At 46.5% G+C, this 21,066-nt stretch overlaps 2 protein-coding genes and 1 long non-coding RNA gene across 3 annotated transcripts; 2 read left to right on the top strand and 1 right to left on the bottom strand.

Moving 5' to 3' along the window:
- The first annotated feature begins 331 nt into the window (after positions 1-331).
- Or7r1 (olfactory receptor family 7 subfamily R member 1) lies at positions 332-1,270 on the top strand. Its single transcript, NM_001000264.1, has one exon. It carries the CDS (start codon positions 332-334, stop codon positions 1,268-1,270), a length of 939 nt encoding a protein of 312 aa, NP_001000264.1.
- Positions 1,271-8,863: 7,593 nt separating this feature from the next.
- LOC120099237 (uncharacterized) lies at positions 8,864-17,838 on the bottom strand. The gene is made up of 2 exons (XR_010061346.1): positions 16,511-17,838; positions 8,864-16,260 (listed from the first exon to the last, which is right to left on the bottom strand). It is a non-coding gene; the product is annotated as an uncharacterized LOC120099237 (long non-coding RNA).
- A 99-nt stretch (positions 17,839-17,937) lies between these two features.
- LOC134484033 (EKC/KEOPS complex subunit LAGE3-like) lies at positions 17,938-19,462 on the top strand. The gene is made up of 3 exons (XM_063280414.1): positions 17,938-18,511; positions 18,837-18,965; positions 19,137-19,462. The coding sequence occupies exons 1-3, from the start codon at positions 18,159-18,161 to the stop codon at positions 19,279-19,281; spliced, it is 627 nt and encodes a 208-aa protein (XP_063136484.1). The 5' UTR covers positions 17,938-18,158; the 3' UTR covers positions 19,282-19,462.
- Positions 19,463-21,066: the final 1,604 nt, after the last annotated feature.

Below are 21,066 nucleotides of genomic sequence, written 5' to 3'. Positions count from 1 at the left end.
CTCGGCCAACTCTTCAAAATTTACTACAGCATCTCTGTTAGAAGCATTGCGTTGAGGTCAAAAAGAACAACTTTGTGCTTAGAGGCTGGGTGTGCCAGTTGATCTTCACAGCTCAGCAGATGAATTAAAGTACTCTAATACCAGCAGTCTTTCATCCTATACCAAGAAAGGTTAGAGTTTTAAAAGCTAGTAGAGTGAGAGCAAGGAATGTGCCTGGAAGGTCGGACTAAAATTCTCATCTATCAAAAGAGCTCTAGTATTTCTCAAGGATGAGACAATTGCTAGAAAAATCTCCTTTCCAGTGTTATAGTTCTACAAAGGAGAACAAAAGATGGAACTGTTGAAGAAAAACCACACCTTAAGCTCTGGATTCATTATTTTAGGCTTCGGGGACCTGGCTGAACTACAGATCCTCTTTTTTGGACTCTTTCTAATTATGCATCTCGTCACCCTAGCGGGCCATGCAACTATTGTGCTCATCACCCTGATTGACACCTGCCTCCAGACACCTATGTATTTCTTCCTTCGGAACCTATCTGCCATTGAGATTTGCTACATATTAGTTATCGTGCCTAACATGCTGGCCAACTTCCTGTCCAAAAAACAACGGATGTCCTTCCTGGGATGCGCTCTGCAAATGCACCTTTTCATTGCTCTGGGTGGAGCAGAATGTTTCCTCCTCGCTGCGATGGCATACGACCGTTTTGTGGCCATCTGTAACCCCCTGCGTTACACACTCATCATCACCCGGGCACTCTGTCTGCAGATGTTGGCTCTGGCATGCATCAGTGGTTTCACACTTTCACTTACTCTTACCACACTGATATTCCTCCTGCCCTTCTGTCAGTCCCATGTCATCAACCATTTCTTTTGTGACATTCCTGCCGTCCTGTTCTTAGCCTGCTCTGATACACAGGCCAATGAAATCGCAGTCTTCCTTGTGTGCACGCTGATCCTGTTGATTCCCTTCTTGCTGATCCTGTTTTCCTACGGATTCATTATTACTGCCATCCTTAGAATCCATTCCGCAGAAGGCAGGAGCAAAGCTTTCTCCACCTGTGCGGGCCACCTGCTGGTCTCTGTTATGCACTATGGCTGTGCAATATTCATCTACATTCGTCCCAAGTCCTGCTACGCACCAGAACAGGACAAAATTGTGTCCTTAATCTATACTAATATAACCCCAATGCTCTATCCTATGATCTATAGCTTGAGGAACAAAGAAGTCAAAGGTGCCCTCAGAAGACTCCTGGTGAACCGCAACCGGTAAGGTAGCAGCCCAGCCCAATACAAGTTGAAAGGGAAGGCATGACCCAGCAACACTAACCAGGCCCTTTCCCAACAATTCAGTCATCTCCCTGAACGCTCTGTATGCCCATGCCTTCTTCTGAGACATCTCCGTGGTTCTTGGTTCACGTGGAATTTACCATTCACTTTTCTGTATTTGGAAAGATGAAAAGAATCTTAGAATTTCTTGTAGCTTTTTTGTTTTGCTTTTAGGTGTTTCAGAATTTTCTATGGCTTGGAGAGTCACTAGACTCCTTTGCATTTTTAGATGCTTTTCTGCTCCCCACAATGGACAATTTCATCCACCACCGGGAACACTACCAGAGATATTAACACTGATAAACGAGTTGATAGGATGACCCAAGTAAAGCCTCTCTGGCTGAATAACAAGGAGAATATAAATATAAGAAACTTCTTATATAAATGTAAGAAACTTCCGGATCAAAACTAGGCCAAGTGAAGAATTGGGAATAAATAAGCAGCGTGGGAGTTGAATTCCTGTGCCACCAAACGATGGTATAGACATTGCTTGAGAAACGATTAAAAGCGGCAGCACTAATATTACCAATGGCAGTATTGAGGATCCGCAATCTGCCCACAATAAGATCTACCCTCAACTTCCCCCCACCCACCTAGGGCACCTCAGTATTGGATTTCTTTTCTTTCACTCTGGGCTAAATGATACTCCACTGCTCACATCTTGGTAAAGGGCCAACCTGATTTTAAAGCCATTCAGGCTGCCCACACCTGACCTAGCACATGAAGGAAGGGTCCCTTCTCTGTGACCACACATGCTTACGAATTTTTAGAGCTATAATTGTTTGTATGTCTCCATTACCATACTGAGGGCCCCTTGAAGGTGAAAGCTATGATTAATTTCTATTATCCTAGCACCTAGACATACCAGGTACCTAAGAAATGGAAATGGTTATTTGGCTGAACTGTGAAATCCTATGACCTTTGGAACAGGGATGTCTTCAGATGCTAACTGATTATAAACTCGTGTGTGTGTGTGTGTGTGTGTGTGTGTGTGTGTGTGTGTTGCCTTCGTGTGTGTTTGTTTGTGTAAAGATGTGTTTGTGTGCATATGTGCATGTGAAGGTGCATGCATGCGGGGTGGGGGTGACTACATGCATTTACGTGCATGTAGAGGTCAGACAATAACCTTGGTATCATCATGCCATTTTCCTCATGTGCTGTCTATTTTTTATTTTATCATCTTTTTTTTTTCTTTTTTTGAGAAAAGGTCTCACTGACGTTGAGCTCACCAAGTCAGCTAGGCTGGATGTCCAATAAGCCCTAGTGATCCACCTGTCTGTATCTCACCAGTTCTGGGGCTACAAGCACATATCAATATGTTTGCAATCTTAAAGGTCCTTGCACTCATGTACTTTATTAACTAAGCTATCCCTCCTGCCTCTAAAACTTTTAAATAACCTATGCGATTGATTGAGACGTCACCTATTCTGTGCTCATAGTTCAGAGACAAAGCTTAGGTGTACTGATTATGAAAAAGTATTTGTTGATTCCATTTCTACCCCACAGACTGCATGCCATGTTATAGATGGCATAAGTTCCTCTGCCATACGCTCGGAAAGAGACATAATTTGAATGAACGAGCTCTCAGATTTCTAGGCACTGGATTCAATGCTGGAAATAGAAAAGCTGAAGACAAGGTCCCTCTTCTCAAGGAGCTGACAAATAAGCCTGGGCTATTAGACACTGAAACAATCCATTTTAATACAATAGTTACTTCCTATTTGTTCATTCATCCCAAGAAATCACTAACTCTCACTTATGTCAAGTATGACAGAGCTTTGTCCCTTGACGGACCCTTCATGGAACAAATAAACATGACCATGGACACCTCTCTCTGGACTCTGTATTCAATCAGCGATTAATTTTTTTTTTTGGTTCTTTTTTTTTTCGGAGCTGGGGACCGGCGATTAAGTTTTGTATTCAAAAATTTGAACTGAGGGTGCATTTCTAAATAAGACATGGAACAGAGAGTCTGTGCATACCATCTATCTACATTCTTGCTCAACCTTTTCAGTTTATTCCTCCTGCTACCTCTGTCGTAATGCCTAAATGATGAGTCTGCCCTCAGAAGCGCCAAAGAGTCAGAGAAAGAGTATATCTGGAAGGAAAATGACAATGAACAGGGTAGCTTTGTAGGGAAAACAATCATCCCCATCCCAGCCAAAGTCACAGCATTTTGCAGCAGGTCATCATTTAGTTGTTTTGTTTACTGAGGCTGTGTGTAGACTTCAGCAAACAAAGATAATTGTGTAATAGTTTGGTAGTGTATACTGAGACATTAGAGATTTCTGATGAAGACAAAGATCTAGTATACCTCCCCAGATGGTTCCCTTCTGGGTCTTGTTTACATCTGAGAGCAGTATAAATTCAGAGCATAGAATGTCATGGAGTAGGAGCCTTCACAGTAAGTCCGTTGATAGACTGGCAAAGGTTTCCTACAAGTAAGGGCCATTCAGGGTGACCGGAAGTTTCGCACTGAAACGTAAATATATTAGTCCCCTTCTAATATGCAGACCACATGGGATATGGCGGATATGAGCATAGCACACCATAGCTTGTGTCAATTTTATAAAATAGAGAGGGTGATAGACACATGTAGATGGATACAGACACGGAATAGTACAAGAAGGCCAAGCAGCTATTCTCTTCAAGGAGTATGTGGCGTCTATTTATTCCCCGAAAGAAAATACACTAGGAGAAAATGTACCTCTGTCATGGTTTGCATATGCTTGTCCCAGGGAGTGGCACTATTAGGAGGTGTGGCCTTGTTGGAGGAGGTGTGTCACTGTAGGGGTGGGCTTGGAGACCTCCTCCTAGCTGCCTGGGGATGCTCAGTCTGTTCCTGGCAGCCTTCAGATGAAGATGTAGAACTCTCAGCTCCTCCTGCACCATCCTGCCTGGATGCTGCCATGCTCCCACCTTGATGATAAATGGACCAAACCTCTCAACCTGTAAGCCAGCCTCAATTAAATGCTGTCCTTTATAAAACTCACCTTGGGGGGTTGGGGATTTAGCTCAGTGGTAGAGCGCTTGCCTAGCAAGCGCAAGGCCCTGGGTTCGGTCCCCAGCTCCGAAAAAAAGAAAAAAGAAAAAAATAATAAAACTTACCTTGGTCATGGCGTCTGCTCACAGCAATAAAACCCTAACTAAGACAGAAGTTGGTACCAGGACTGGGGTATCACTGTGATGGGCCGGACCATGCTTTTCTTTGGAAGAATGTGGATGGGGGAACTTTGGGTTTGGAAAGCGGTGGAAGTTTTAAATGGGCTTTAATGAGCCGTCCTAGTAGGAATATGGAAGACTTTGTTGCTGAGAGTGATTTGAATTGTGCACACCTGGTCCAAGAGGTCTCAGTGGGAAAGAACTCAAGTATGTGGTCTAGAGGCTGTTTTTGTGGGGGGTTTTTTTTGGTGAAGACAATGGCTACTTTTTGCCCTTGTCCAAAGAGTCCACCTGAGACTAAGGTGAAGGGACTTGGATTAATTGCATTAACCAAGGAAGTCTCAGAAATGCACACCACAGATTTTATTCTCTGTGTAAGTCTCGTGAAGAGCATTTTGGATAAGCATAGCAAGCTTAGAAAGGAGGAACAACCAGGAAGTGAAATGGAGCGGAATCCTGTGTACAAAGATATTAATTTGAATTAAGGGAGTGGTGACCTTGGGGCAAGATCCCACCTAGCTGGGTTTAGATCTAGGCATGGTGGTGCACATCTTTAATCTTAGGAGATAAAGCCAAGCGGATCTCTGAGTTCGAGGCTAGCCTGAGACCGAGCAAGTTCTAGGTGGAGAAAACCTTAAATCCAGGTGTCATGGCACACACCTTTAATCCCAGGAGACGGGAGTTTAATCTCTGAGTTCAAGGTCTACCTACAGAGCAAATTCCAGGACAGCCAAGCTTAGGCAGTGAAGGAGTTGGAAAAGAGGAAGCTGGTAATAATGTAATAGAACAAGAGGGGCCATGTTCCAGCCCCAGCAAACAGCAGAACTCTGCAGCTTTGGCCATGTGGCTCTGGCTTTATAGTCCAGAATAAAAGGGACTACTGGGACAATTGATGCTGGTCAGCTGGAGCTAAGAGATTATTGGTGATTAAGAAGAGACCAGCATCACTGAGGTGAAATCTTCTGGGAAGTGTTTGCCGAGGGCACAAAGAAGCTGCGTTCCAGAGATAGCCAAGGTTGTACCTCATGCTATAGCTGTACTTGGTAATGTGTAAGAGCCACCCAGGTGGTACTGGTTCTGAAGGCATGAAGGGGTCATGAAGAACAGCTGAGGCTTGGCACTGTGAGAGGCCATGGAGAGCCACTGGTGAAGGTGCAGCCTCAGTTGCAGTTGATGACCCAGGACTGAAGGGGTCACGCAAGGGAGTTGAGGCTTGGCACCATAAAGAGAGCCTATGAGAGGCTATTGGTGAAGCCTAGTTGCAGCAAAGACCCCAGTGCATTGGAGATGCCAGTACCATGGGGTGATCACCAAGAACAGCAGCGGCAGTGGAGTGGATCAACCTGAGCTTAGAGCGCCACAGAGGGCAGAGCTGGAGAAGTGACATCAGCCCTTTGGAGGAGCCCAGAAGATCATGTGAGGATCCCAGACATTGGAATGAGAGGCTGTAACATTGAGGTTGCCTTGGAGACCCCAGATGTTCAAGATTTCAGAGCCGTGGGCTATCTGCTGAGGAAAGCTGCTGACAGGGAGTGGAACCAGCCCGGAAAAAGAAGTCTGTTGCAGTCAACAAAGATGAAAAAAGGAGTTGGAGATCTGAAGACCCGGCTTTGACATCAGACGTGGAGATGAAGAGTTTAGAGCTTGCCAGTTGGTTTCCTGTCTTGATTTGGGGATTACAGTTAAGTGATCGGATGGGTCTCAGAAGAGACTTAGAAGAACCTACAGTGAGCTAGGGGCCTCCCACTTCCATCCTTAATCAAGGAAATGTTCCCAAAATCTTGTTTATAGGCCAATCCTATGGATGCATTTACTCAACCGCGGTTACCTTTTCTCATCTAACTTGTGTCAACTTCACAAGAAAAACCTAACTAGAATAGTTATATACATAAAATCGTGTAAACCCACGAGTATCTTATAGATTTAGAAAAAAATCTGGAAGACATATAATAAGACCTGAAGAGATAGAGGAGCCATTCCCCATAACGTACAAAGGCCTGACGTAGCTGTACAATTTTAGGGAGTTTTACGGTAAAACATCCATGACATCTAAAAAAGTCATTGAGGAAAGTTTTGCAGCAGCCTTACCAATGAACGTAAAACAATTGGTGGATGTTGCTTCTAAGACTTCTGGGGTGGGGTTGGGGATTTAGCTCAGTGTTAGAGCACTTGCCTAGAAAACGCAAGGCCCTGGGTTCGGTCCTCAGCTCCGAAAAAAAAAGAAAGAAAAAAAAAAAGTCTTCTGGGGTATTGGCACATTTTTAGTACCCCATGTTGTTCGAGTTGCCCATCTCTCATAAGGTGAGGTAGATAGGGACCCAGCATCTGGGTGCCAAAACAGCATCTGGGTGACAATGGGGATTTTCCATAGCTTGGGAAGTTCTGGGCTGTCCTTCGTTTGAGAGTAGAGCCTGGATTTGGCACACATGATTACCATGAAGTCTACTGGGAACCTGAGGCAAATAAGTTCCTTTGGAAGAGAATTGGAGGAGTAGCCACGTGAAATCCATACAGCTCTGGAGAGAAAAAATAAAGGCAGAGAAATGTTAATGATGGAAGAAACAGTGGCCAAAATAGTAGCTGACATTCTACTCCAACCCCACATGGCTTTGATGTTTCAAGGGACATGCAAAACCCTCATAGCCATGATGGGCAATCACACTTGACTAAGGTAATGTAGGTTCTTCTCCTTTTATTCCTTCAAGAAGCACATTCCTGACGGAGAGGCTCCCATATTTGTGACTGGAGGTGACGGCTATGATCATAAGGGACCAACATGAGGGACTATAGTGGTGGAATTACTCAGTATCGCGACTGTGGTAACAGACACAAAGGTGATAAATCCTTTCTTTCACAATGAACTTATTAAATACTGACAATTCAGCTCTTCGAAGCATAGAAGTAAAATGTTCTTTTCTAAACTTTTGTGTAGAAATAATGTGCGTAATAAAAAAACATTTTAAAAGTTAAGGGATTACTGACCGGACCCCTTAGTCTGAGCAGTCTGATTGCTTAGAATGTCTTTTCCTCACCACCATTTTCTCCCTCTTTCTCCCTCTCTATCTCTCTCGCCCTGTCTGTCTCTGTCTGTCTCTGTCTCCCCCTACCTCTCTCCCTACCTCCCTTCCCTGTCTCTCTCTCCCTCTCTCTCTCTCTCCCCCTACCTCTCTCTCTACCTCCCTCCCTGTCTCTCTCTCCCTCTCCCTGTCTCTCTCCCTCTCCATCTCTCTGTCTCTGTCTCTCTCTCTCTGTCTCTCCCTCTCCCTGTCTCTCTCCCTACCTCCCTCCCTCTCTCTCCCTCTCCTTGTCTCTCTGTCTGTCTCTGTCTCTCTCTCCCTGTCTCTCCCTCTCCCTGTCTCTCTCTCCCCCTACCTCTCTCCCAACCTACCTCCCTGTCTCTCTCTCCCTCTGTCTCTCTCTCCCTCTCTCCCTCTCCCTGTCTCTCTCTGTCTCTGTCTCTCTCCCTGTCTCTCCCTCTCCCTGTCTCTCCCTACCTCCCTCCCTCTCTCTCCCTCTCCTTGTCTCTCTGTCTCTGTCTCTCTCTTCCTGTCTCTCCCTCTCCCTGTCTCTCTCTCCCCCTACCTCTCTCCCAACCTACCTCCCTGTCTCTCTCTCTCTCCCTCTCCCTACCTCCCTCCCTGTCTCTCTCTCCCTCTCCCTGTCTCTCTGTCTGTCTCTGTCTCTCTTCCTGTCTCTCTCTCCCTCTCCCCCACCACTCTCTGTCTCTCTCCCATAGATTCACATATTTTGGGGATAGGGCAGGCTGGAATGTAATCAGGCCACGACCAGTGAGGGAGGTCAGGTTTCGGGTATTACCCAGAGTCCCCATCAGAAGTAGTAAATAGGTCAGGTCACGGGGACAGAAAAGAAAAAGATAGCACTGAAAGGACCGTCTATGGAAGGTGGCCCCGGAAGGAAAAAACAAGACCAGACCCACCAGCCCTGTCAGGTGCAGCTGGGCCTGCCCTAGTCTAAGTCGATCCTATGCTAGTCGCATGTCCCTTCCAAGAGGGAGAGTTCAGCTTAGGCCACATCTTTACAGGAAAAATTCTCAAAATCTGAAATGAACGAAGGGAAGACTTTGCCCTCCCGTAGTGGAAAGATCAATTGTCTCCTTGGCTTCTGATACCTAGGGATATTAGATGGGACACAGCTAAGGCAATTGGTCAGATAGAAGGGGAGCTCACAGTTTCTGGAAATGCACAATGCTAAGACAGAGAACAAATGACAGACACACATTTGGGAACTGAAAACGATGCGCAGTGAGTTGGTTACAGGTTGATATCTATTCTAGCACAGGTTATCCAAATTCATGTGCTATATATCCTTGGTCATCCAGATTCTTTAGAGAAAACTGACATCAAAAGGAAATTATTTGAAAAAAAAACTGTACTAAAATAAGAAAACAGACATTCCTAACCTTACTCTCTAAATAATACACCAACTGTTTGCGTGAACTTTACATTGTGTTAGAAACTAAAAATATTCCAGAAACCATTTACAGTGCTGCTGGCAGGACAGGTTATATGCAAATAATATGCCATTTTATATAAAGGGTGTGAATGTGAGAATTTAGGCTTCTAAGAAAGCCCTGGAACCAATCTCTCACAGATGCTAAGGGATAAATGGAATTTTGAATTTTAGCATTCCAAGAAATATCTCGAGTGTCAGAAAAATAGGTTTTTCGTTTAATTTCCACTTTCCTCAAATTTATGCCCCCTGCTGTCCCTTTTATTTCTTAGGCTTAACTTATTACAGGTTGATTTTTCAAATGTTTATTATATTCTAAACACGTCTTCTATATGCATGCCTTGCACGCACGCATATATTTCCGTGTTTAAGCATGTGTGTCTATATGTGAGTATTTGAAGAAACAGAGTACAAATGCCATCATGAAATATTGACAAAATGTTGATGAAGCAAGCTCTCAGGGGCTCTCTCGAGGATAATTTTCAAGAAGAGATGACCATATGTTGCTTTTTGGAAATAGCTTAAGAACACAGAAACAGAAAAAGATCTCCAAGGTGTTCAGGCCCTGTAGTATCCAGCCCTGGACTCAATGTTCAGTGGCTTCAGGGACTTCATTATGGTATAGCCATCCTCACTGCATGGGCAACAGGGTACCAATTAGAAGAACTTTCGGCCTTCAATAAATTATACAGGATAATTAAAGCTTCAGCAAAGTAGATCACTTGGGAACTAATTAGAAGTTTTTCTCAATAATTGGCAAATAACTTTAAATTTCGTTTTGCTTACAAGCGTAATGCATGTTAGACATAAGAATAGGGACGACTGTGGAAAAGAATGGAAAATCCACCATCCTCTTGTCACTTACTGTAACTATAACGAACATGTATTATTGAAGTGAAATTCCTGGGTTTCTTTGGAGACTCGGTTGTGTCGTGTGATATTTTTCTGGAAGCTGACTGATGAGAGGATGTTTTGCTAAAGCGGATGCGAGAGGATGTTTTACTGAGGCAGACGTTTGAGAGGACACATGATGTTTGAAAAGAGTCTCCACGAGTGAAGCTTAGCAAAGCAATATAAAGCAAACCAATACATGTGTGTCACCAGCAAAGCATAGAAAGGCAGAGCAAGGCAAACCAATGTTCCAGTTCCCACTGTCTGTGGGTTATGTTTATATTCTTTGTAGACATCGCGCATCCTTTCACTTGTCTGCTGTAGCAAAGCATCCTCTCACCTGGGTCTGCTTTGGGAAATCATTCTTTCACGTGTCTGCTTTAACAAAATGTTTTTCACCTGTCTTCCCTAGCAAAAGATCGTTATAACCCAAGTCTCCAAAGGAAACAGAAATTGCCACTTTACACCAGATACTGTTTCTGTTCCTAGACAGCCTCGTCTTGATGGACCCCAGTTATGGCAAAGCCTGGAAGCCTTTTTTGACAATTCTCTTTGTTTTTTTTTTGGGGGGGGGGATGAAGGGGGGAACAAGAGATAGAACATGGGAACATGAGACACAACTTACTGTGGTGGTGGGGAGGAGGACAATCCCTTTTTGGTGGGTTGCGAAGATTTGGGGCATTTTACAAACAATAGGGAGAGTGAATCTTCACCACTCCACTCTCACCCGTGGACAGGTCATCCAGACCAAATGTGAACAAAGAAATAATGAAACTAACAGATATTATGACTCAAATGGACCTAGCAGACATCCACAGAACATTTCATCCTAACACAAAAGAATACCTCCTTCTCAGCCCCTCATAGAACCTTCTCTAAAACTGACCGTACCATCAGTCACAGAACAAATATCAACAGACACAAGAAAATTGAAATAACCCTCTGCACCTTTTTAGACCACCACGGCTTAAAGCTAGACTTCCAACAACAGAAATAACAGAAGGCCTACAAACACATGGAAACCGAACAATTCCTGGAACTTGATAACCACTGGATTAAGGGAGAAATAAAGAAAAAAACCAAAGATTTTCTAGAGTTCAATGAAAATGAAGGCACAACATACCCAAATTTATGGGACACGGAGAAAGCAGTGCTAAGAGGAAAACGCATAGCGTTGAGCTCCAACGTAAAATGATTGGAGAGTTCTCATGTTAGATGAAGAATTGATAAATGGGACCTCATGGAACTGCAAAGCTTCTGTAAGGCAAAGGACGTAGCCTGTAGAACAAACCAGCATACCACAGATTGGGAAAAAGTCTTCATTAACCCCACATTCAATAGAGGGCCAATATCCAAAATATAGAAAGAACTCAAGAAGATAACCACCAAGAAACCAGACAACCCAATCGAAAATGAATTGCTTTTATACCCTGACAAGTTCCTCTTCTTGCCCATACATCCTTGAAGGATTGTTCTAGCCTGAAGGAAATGGCCTCAGTCAAATGTAAATACTGTTCACCATAAATTCACCACATAAGGATTTATGGTCATTGTTTATCTTCCAGAAATTGGCCGTGCTTTGTGTTACTTGCCTTCAAAAGGCACTGAAAAATAATTTTCTCTCTGGCATGGTCTTCACCAGCAGTCCTCTCTTCTCTATCTCTTTCATCTTCTTTTCCTACAATCGTCCTTGCTCCCCCAGTCATGGTTCCCATGTTGACCGACCTGACCTTCAGAAGATGAAGAGGAATAGTTAATAGTAGTACAGAAATTCGTGGAATAGAAAAAAAATCAGTAAAACAAAGATTTTATTCTTTGAAAATATAAACCATTCCCGTAAATCTAACCAAACTAACCAAAAGTAAGAGACAACACATAAATTGATAAAATTGAAGGTGAAGAGGGAAACAAAGATACTAATTAAATTCGGGAATGTATTAGAATATACCTTATCTTACACCTCACTTAACCAAAAGAGGTTAAAAGGAAAGAATAGATTTTCAGATGCAAGTAACCTGCAGAAACTAAACCAAGACAAGATAATTTATAGGCTTCTATGGCACACCCGTATCTAATGGGAACACTCAATGTCATAAAGCCAGTGCAGCTGCTTGACAAAAACCTGCGAGGCTGAGCCAGGAGATGTCTTACAGTCTTCTACTTTCGGTCTTGATCCCAATACGCTGCATGCACGGATGGGGCTTTTAATATCTGTACAACTTGGGATATTGGATTCATGAAAATTTTAGGAGTCATTTATGTCTTTCCCAGGAGTGCTGCTTCTAAGCTTCCTCAAGAAAGTCCTGAGCACACTATCCCTCCATCCTCCAGGGAGATGTCCTTGCTTGGCCCTCCTTGAAGATTAACCTTACACCCTCGAGGGTGACTCAAATAAAGGAATCACACATGAGGCTCCAGCTACAAGATAACTCATGGAACATCTGCCTCAGGAACAGGATAATCTGAACAAAGTCAACTTAAAACAAGATTTGGTGGGTAGAGAAATTGGCAGCAGATCGTGTTAAAGACCTCTTCTTACTGTACACTCAGGCAATTATGTGGCATGTAAGATAGAGGGCTGCATATGACACGCCCCTCTGCAAAAAGACACAGCGACAAAGTTAGATTGGCTGGGGTTATCTCTGCCTTACACAGGGGCTCAAATTGATGGACAAAGAATGGTGTGGATACACGATAAAAGAATGAAGTGTTAAGACCTTCCTTTCTCAGAAAAGTTAGTTTGTGTAGGACTAGTGTGATGTCATACGATCTAGGAACAAAAGGATACCAAAATTAGACATATACATAAATTTTACAGAGATATAAAATATAAACATTGTATTATGGCAGAAATTGAATGATAGCTGCAGCAGCCTTGGCCTGAAGATCTTTCTTGGTCCTGATGACAATTAACATTCTGACCATTAGAATTTGATAACACAGTGCTTAAGACATGGCAATCTGCCCAGGCTGGCCTGGAGATTTTCTTTCTGTCTAGTGCCCTTGAAAACACAAGATTCTTGGGGGTTGTGGGCTCGATGAGGAAAAATGACTGTGTAAGGTAACTCTGTTGTGTCGCTGTTTATCAATAATGTCTAAACTTATGACCAAGAGGAAGTTAAAAGACACGTCTGGGGACAAAAATTATATGGTCTATGGCTCGGAACAACATGGATAAATCCTTGCCTAATGAGTTCTGTATAAATAATCACTCTGACTGCCAGTCAGTCAGGATAAAAGTCCTCCATCCCCCACCCCTGTGACCCTTCGTTATCACTGTGCCTGTGCTCCTCTGAGGGGTCTGGAAGATCTGTAAATGTGTACAAAAAATTGAAACATCAATAAGAAAAGCTCTGACTTGGCAGATATCTAATTCCAGAACCCCAGGAGGCAGAGGCAGGCAGATCTAGAGATCTAGGCCAGCCTAATTGACTTAATGAGCTTCCAGGTAGACAGAATTATATAATGCAGAAATACCATAGCTAAAGGAGAAGGGGAAAGAGGAAGAAGAGGATCAATAGGAAGAGGAGGAAGAGAAGAAGAATAGAGAAAAGAGGAGAGAGGGCAGGGCAGGAGAGGAGAGAGAAGATAAATATTCTGATTACAAAATGTCCAGAACTGGCACTAGGAAGATAGATCACATCTTTTTTTTTTAAGTGAAAGGATTTTTTTTCAGTTTCCTCCCCTCCTCGGGTGTCCTCCATGCAATTCTTGGCCTGTCTGTCCTTGGGCTAAATCTTTTTCTGTACCACCTTAACCCTCTTAAAGGACAAACTTCTCCCAATACCCAGTGTGTGTACTTTTATTTTTAGCATTAGTTCAGCTTTCCTTAATAGTGTTTGTTCAGTTGGCCTTCATTTTGGAAATACCTGTTAAGACCCCCAGTGATCTTTATGTTTCCTTCAAGGTTTTCAGAAGACATAGCTTGGGCCGATTATTATGGATTCATCTTTGTAGACACTCTTGTTAGTAGCAAACTAATGTTTCCACACGTGTGTGCTTCTTTACCTGTACCGTTTGGAGCACGAGGCCGAGTGGGCCGTGCCTCCACAAAGGACCTCTGCCCTTGTCAAAGATTTGATTGTCCTGCTTTCCTCAGAACACATCTTGAAATTCAGGCAACTTCCATGGCTCACTCACGGACACTGTTGTTTATCTGAGTTACCTACAACCAGTGCATAAGGCAGTGCCGCCAAGCAGTAGGATTTCTGTTTTCTAGAACCTTAATTTTCCCTTTGAAACGGAATCATTCATATCTGTGAACAGGGTCTCTGTCACCCTCCTGTCCTGCCTGTCAGGGCATCATTCCAATCCTGCCTTACCATGTGGTTTATACCAAGTTGCTACTTTGCTTCGCTTGAAAAACCTGGCGGTCAGAGATGCATGAGAGGAGTCCGTGAAAGAAGAGGTCAGCTAAAGATTATTGTCACTGATGGTTTTCCAAAATTATCTTACCCTTCTGTTCATTACACTTTTCTGTTTCCCTATAATCTTGGCTGACATCAGTGGGGAAGGGAATTTCAGACTTAAATGAACCAAACTAAAAAGCATTTCGGTGCACATACAGATTACCTGGAGCATATTCATGAGCTTCTCAGCCCTATTATGCCTCCTTCCTTCCTTCCTTCCTTCCTTCCTTCCTTCCTTTCTTTCTTTCTTTCTTTCTTTTGACTAGTCCCAAGTACAGAGAGCTTAGAATTTCCCCGTCAAACCCTGCATCTCTGTTTCTTCTTTTCACTTTCGTATGCAGCGCGATTAATCACTCCGCGATTTGCTCTCCATTTATCTCCCTGCTACATAGTTGTATCGGTACTTGCCAAAAATCTCTTTTTTAATGTGCGACTAAGATGAATAATATAAGTTTAGTGACACTTCTTTCATTCTTAACGCTGTGCGTTTGAAATACGGAAACTTCCACTTTGGAAGGTTAGCAGTGCTGTTAGTTGCTTCAGAAGAAAAATTCCACTTTGGAAGGTTAGCAGTGCTGTTAGTCGCTTCAGAAGAAACGTATTGTTGATCACACCATCGATGTAAAAACTCCTGGAGAGCTTTACGATGATCAACTTTGAGTTTTTTCTTCTACGTTATTTGTGATGAACATGTCTATAAGAATTCGAGTTCACGCAAAGTGTCTCTCGAATTTGGTTCCTTTGTACTGTTGGAGATTTGCATTTCTGACCGTTTCTGAGAAATTAACTCAAGTATTTTTAAATGCATTAATAATAGTTACTGATACTTTAAGTGGGAGAATAAAAAGATTTTTTGAAAAGATAAACAAGGAAAAATGTCTGGTTTGGAGAAAATGAAACAGAAATTAGTAAGTGGAGTTATGACAACCACCACGAACAACTCACAAAAAGATTTTCTCACACCTAGAGTTGGGGTTTTTACCAGATAGTCTATGGAGTCATTGTCAGCCTAGTTGAGAAACCACAACTAAGAATAGGCAAGCCTCGTGCCTAAAAATAGATAACCAAGGGGGAAAAAAATACCCAGTTGTATTTCGTTAGGCTTTTTGTCTCATACAGTATTGGGTGGGTACTTTTATTTGTTTGTTTGTTTTACTGGTCTTTTTGCTTGCATATTACAGTTTCTAATTTTGTGTTTCTATGGAGTGTGTGTATGTGTGTGTGTGTCTGTGTTTCTTCTGTCTTTTCCCCCATTTAAGAAAAAATTTGGGGTTGGGGATTTAGCTCAGCGGTAGAGCGCTTGCCTAGCGAGCGCAAGGCCCTGGGTTCGGTCCCCAGCTCCGAAAAAAAGAAAAAAGAAAAAAAAGAAGAAGAAATTTGGTGTTTGTTTGTTTGTCTGGTTGTGTCCTAATGATAGAGAGAAAGAAATGGGACGGATCTGTGTGGGTAGAGAGGCAGGGGAGGTTTTGGGAGGAGCTGAAGGAGGTGAAACTGTGATCAGGATATATCGTTTGATTTTTTTTTTTCTATAGAAAAGAGGAAGGAAAAAGATTGTTTTTGTGGATCTGAGAGTTGAGTACTTTTTTAATTAAAAAGTAAGAATTGTGGTAAAGTTCCAGTCATTAATCTCTATGCTTCTGTCATTTCCACAATTCCCCTCATTTTCCGATGGAGATGTATTTAGCCTTCTAATTCTATTCTAAATGGCTTATTCCCATGCTGTGTATGTAACGTGGTCTAACTCAGTTTCCCTGTGTCTAATTTGTATGCTGAGCTTTTAGTTCAGATTTTACACTTTTAGCGAAAATTGTTCAGAGTTGGTAGATGAGCCAATCAATCCACTGACCTTTCTCAGAGTCGTCTTCAAATACTTCGAGAGCGTCATCGATGATGGTGCGTGTGTGCACGTGTGCACACTCTCATGAAGGCAGAAGAGATCATTGGCTCATTAAGCAGGCTCTGCTTCCTGGCCACGGAGTCTCAGGGCCTCCTGTTTCTCCCACTGATGGATTAAAAGCAGCCATTATAAAAGCTGCTTATATTGCACTTCCTGAAATAACTGAGAAGATTGCTTATTGTAAAGGGACTGAAGCCTTAGTGTTTTAATTTGTAAAAACTGGGAATCTGTGACTTTAATTTCTTCGAAGCCTACGTTTAACGATGGTTCTCGAAGGCTTTAAGTTCCCTTCCAGCACGACACCTGCCAGAGGTAAAGGGAAAGAAAGGGTACTATGATAAGGGGGGAAGCGAACCTGCTTAGAAATGGTTCTTCCGAGCAGACCCCATCTCTGTCGTCGGGAAATCGGTGGTCCGGTTCGGTGACGTCGGCGGTCCGGTTCAGTGACCTCGGACCGCAGTAGAGGTGGCTCGACCCGACTGGGTCACTCGGGCCTCTGCGGAATCAGCGCGAGTCAGCGGGAGGGGTTTGGACCGTGAGAAACCTCAGGAGAAGCGGAGACTTGAGACCGAGGAGTGTTGAGCAGCCACCTCCACCGGCAGGCCCGTCTCAGATCTCATTGTGTGTTGGGTCCTAGTCGTAATCCCTCCGAACGTCGTGCGTCCTCTACAGATACAGATCTTGTCTCACTATGTGCTCCGCCTCGGCACACGGATCTGTCCTAGCAAAACTGCATGTGAGTGTGCGTCGGTCCACATCGCTCTGCCAGAGTCCGACGGAGCGGCCAGAAGCCACCGCACACCGCCGGAAGTCTTCTGCCGCGTTTCTCTCTGTGGGGTCCTGACAGAAGGAGCTCAACATCACGGTGTGAGGCAGACCGATACACGCGCGTGGTCAATAAAGAATCCTTCAGTGTGCGTCCTTTCGCGCGCCTGCTTTAGCAGGACATCCTCTCTCCCGTGTCCGCTTCGGGAAAACACTCCTTCGCCTGTCCGCCCCAGCAGAACACCGTCCGACACAACCGACTTTCCAGAGAACCCTTAGGTTTCCGCTTCGGGAATTTCCCGTCCCGCCTTTCTTCGTCAATCTGTTCGTCTGCTCGCTTTGCGTCCTGTCCCCGCCGTCCCCTGTCACGCAGCCCTGTCCGTCTCTGAGAGGGGAGAGCCCCCCACGGACAGCACCCGACCCCGACGCATTGAGTCACCGCAGAACCCGTCGCATCCCCTCCCGCCGAGGCCCGCAGCCCAGCTGAGAGGGTGGGATCCATAGGCAGGCGACGAACCGAGGTGGAGTCGAGCGGCCCGGCCTCGTTTTCCGAGTTAACAAACGTCTCACCGCCTCCTTCTTTCACGGCCTCCCTCTTTCGACGAAGCAACGACCGGATGGAAAACCCAGGGGGGTCGATGCGATCCAGCATCCGGGGGTCGCGCGATGAGGCAGCGGCCGGCGCGCACGCCCGATACCCTACCCGGGCGCGGATGCGAGGGCGTCGCGGGTCGAGGCAGAGACGTCTGGGCGGAGCGGAAGGTCGGAACCAACACGGCGGGGTCTCAACACGTCAGGGCGTCGGGAACGCTGGTCGGTCAGCACGCACCGGTCCTCCGAACACCCACCCCTGGGACCGAGCTTCCCGGAGCCTGGAGTCTGTTAAGATCCGTAAGGTCCGTGGGTGGGGCAGCTCGGGGGAGACCTACATCGAAGGTTCCGGAATAAGTCCCTAAACGACCCATCTCGTGCCCCGGGAAGGAGCCTTGTGAAACAGCCGTACTTCCCTGGCTCAGAGGTGCCCGCCCCACACCTACGCCCCGCACAGAGTAGGGACAGAACGCCAGGTCAAAAGGGACCAACCCTCGCGAGATCTCGTTCGCTCATACGCAGTGGACCTCTCGTGCCGTTCCACGTGTACGCCCGGCACGAGGACTCCCTTTTCTCAGTGGAACGGAGAGCGGTGGAGTCGTGCCAGTGATGGGGATCGGGGCGCCGAGGGGAAAGCCGGAGTAGTCATGCGGGACCCCGTTGAGGGCTTAGGTGGGAGAGCGGGGGTCGAAGAAGGCGAGGATGGCCAACGGAGGCCTCAAGCTCCGGATGCCCAGGCTGGCTCTCGAAGTTCAGCGACTGAAGGTGACCATGGCAACTTCCCTCGGAGTTGCCCACAGGACTCCGGGAGGCTGGCCGCTCCTAGGACCCCGGCCGCGAGCGGCCAGGCCGCTCTGGGTGGGCCGGGCCCGGGGAGTGCCGCAGGGTCCGGAGCGGCGGCTGCAGAGGCCGCCGTCATCGCCCACGGCGAGCAGGCGCCGCTCGGCCCGGGACCCAGCGGAGACACCGCGTCGGCGACCGGGAGTCGGCTCCTGGAGTTGTATCCTTTCCTAGAGACCGCGGCAGGGGCCGCGGGAAGCCAGGGAGGATAAGGCGTCCACGGAAGGCTCTCGGGGCGTGGTGCGCGGCTGACCAGGGCGAGGACGGACAGGTGCGGGGTGGGCGGTCACGACCGGACGAGGAGACCCCTGGCCTGAGGCGGGAGGCTGAAGAGCTTAGAACAAGACCGGAACCACCGGGAGCTAGGAGGAGGTGACGACCGGGCTCGGGTTCCAGGGAGGTTCACTGCCGGGCAGGACCGGTGGGTCTCTCCGGGCAAAGGTACGGTACGTGGCGGGTGGCGCCTTGACGTCACCTCCTCCCAGCTCCGTGACGGTGCCTTTCCGGACCGCGGTGGAGGCGGACATGGCCCGCAGGTCCCTGGTCGCCAACGCCCGTCGCCAGCAAGTGATGGTTCAGCAGGAGTTCACAGTGAATGATAGTATCCTGGCCGTGTCAGTATCCCAAAAGTCTGAGGGGATGGCCTCGGGGTCGGGAGGCAGTGCGCACCCTGGCGGTGCCCTAAGGGAGAGAGACCCTGGAGGATGAAATGTAAGCAGGAAGGCGCGGGGCGGGACCCGAACGGATCCGTCCTCGTTCTCCGACGGTCTCTTTCTCGATCGCAGTAGGTGGACCACCGAAGACCCCGTCCTCTTCCGCATCTCCATCAACAGTTTCCTCGACCAGCTCTCCCTGGTGATGAGAAACATTCAGCGCCTGGAGTTCGTGGCCATCGTCAAACGGGGACGAGGAAGGAGTCGCGAATCCTAACGCATCACCGGATACCGGAAAAGTCAGAAGCCTTTCCCGTCTCGAACGAACATCATTCCGAACTGGGACCTCAGCGCTCCTTCGACGCCGTACGCCTCGCGCCGGTCTCTCGGTCGCATCGTCTCTCGGCCGCCGAAGGAACGGGCGTTTACGTGTTATGGAACAAAATAAAAAACGGCAAATATCTTTCATCTGATCTTACTTTAACACGGCAGAGACCTCCAGATCTTCTCATCCGTGTGCTTCTGCGGAGCAGAAGTTCTGGGATCTGAATGGTTGAGTGGTCCAAAGAAATTTAAGACGGTCCGGGAAGAAAACTCTCTCAAACGGAAGGAAACTCAAATTACGTAAGTTCGGTCACGCAACACAGATTACTGACGATATTTTGGAAATGCGGGTGCCTGCGTATGCACGCGTTGATTCTGTAAGGGTCACGTGTTTACGCATGCGTGTGTTTACGCTTATACGCACGTGCACGGCTTGTACATGGAGGCCAGATGTCGACTAGCAATGTCTACTCTTGGGGCCTGTATATTTGTCTGTTCGTTCGTTCGTTTGTTTCGTTTGAGGATCTCTCAGTGATTAAAGCTTGCCAATTTGGCTGGAATCACAGGACAGCTGGCTATAGGAATTTTCCTTTCTTGTCCTCACTAGCACTGATGTGAAAATGTACCGACGCCATCTCCAGCTTCTTTCTCAGAACGGGGAATTGAACCCACAACCTCATAATATGCAGCAAGAACTTTAAGCAAGTTGACTCAAGTCCCTAAATCTGATCAATTTTCAAAGAAAGAAAATTTGGAGATCGAGTCGTGGCACAGTAATTATGTGCTCACGTAGCGAGCAAGGGGTTCTGAGATTCGAGTAGTATGAAAACTGAGAGTATGTTTAGTAACGAGGATTTCTACACATATGGCTGAAAGTCAGTAAAGACGGTTTTACTTCTTTTGGATCTGATACCGTTTTTTCATTTGCTGCTTTCTCTGGTTTGTCCTGGATGTCCCCAATCCCTCTATCTGTCTGTCTCCGGTGGACGCCCGGTATCTCCGAGAGCCCCGCCCGCCTGCTTCCTCCCGAAGAGGCTTCGTGCGCAGACGGATGGGCGCGGACTCGGGCTCCCGTCTCGGTCGGGTAGGGCGGTTACATCCCGTCTGTGCACGGTCCCGGGACGAGGGCCGAGTCGGGGAGGCGAGGTCGTCCGGCTCTCAGAGAGGTCCCTAGATCCGCAAGGCCTAGCGGGAGTTGAGACTCGGCGGGAACCGACCCTCCCAAGATCCCGTCTGCGCAGACAGCGGTGGGCTTCACGAAGTAAGCTCCGTATATAAAGGCTGGATGGAGCCTTTCAATTCAGTCAGTCAAGAGAGGGTAAGTGGTGCAGTTCTGTTGGAGGTGGGTGCTGAGAGGAAAACTAGTGTCATCACGCAGGACTCCTTTCTCTCTCACACACACACATGCGCGCGTGTGCGCGTGTACACACACACACACACACATAGGGGGCCTATCAAAGAGTCACAAGAACCAGTGAGTGAGTTTAGCAAGACTCTTGCATGCAGGCTGTTTGGGCACAGGCAGGCACCACTTCGCAAACACAGACAATTACCCCACTGCTGCTCCACACTAATCCGAAAGGCCAGGGAGCCACGGGATCCCCGCTCTGATGTATGGACCCAGATGGGAGAGCAGACGGTGAAGAAGACGAGGATGCGTTTTAGGCCTCGAGCCACCACCACCCCTCCCCCCCGGCGGTCTAGCTCAGGGCGTTCTGCACTCGAGGGTGGCTGTGGC

This window comes from Rattus norvegicus, chromosome X (assembly GCF_036323735.1).
Source record: "Rattus norvegicus strain BN/NHsdMcwi chromosome X, GRCr8, whole genome shotgun sequence".
Classification (NCBI taxonomy): Eukaryota; Metazoa; Chordata; class Mammalia; order Rodentia; family Muridae; genus Rattus; species Rattus norvegicus.
The sequence above is the reverse complement of the archived record's forward strand: the minus strand, read 5'-3'. Positions and strand labels throughout refer to the sequence as shown.

Bases quoted from the DNA above. Each gene is read 5' to 3' on its own strand.
- Or7r1 (NM_001000264.1), top strand. From the start codon at position 332: ATGGAACTGTTGAAGAAAAACCACACCTTAAGCTCTGGATTCATTATT.
- LOC134484033 (XM_063280414.1), top strand. From the start codon at position 18,159: ATGCGGGACCCCGTTGAGGGCTTAGGTGGGAGAGCGGGGGTCGAAGAA. The intron at 18,512-18,836 runs GTATCCTTTCCT...ACCTCCTCCCAG, and splicing joins GGGAGTCGGCTCCTGGAGTT to CTCCGTGACGGTGCCTTTCC. The intron at 18,966-19,136 runs GTCAGTATCCCA...TCTCGATCGCAG, and splicing joins AATGATAGTATCCTGGCCGT to TAGGTGGACCACCGAAGACC.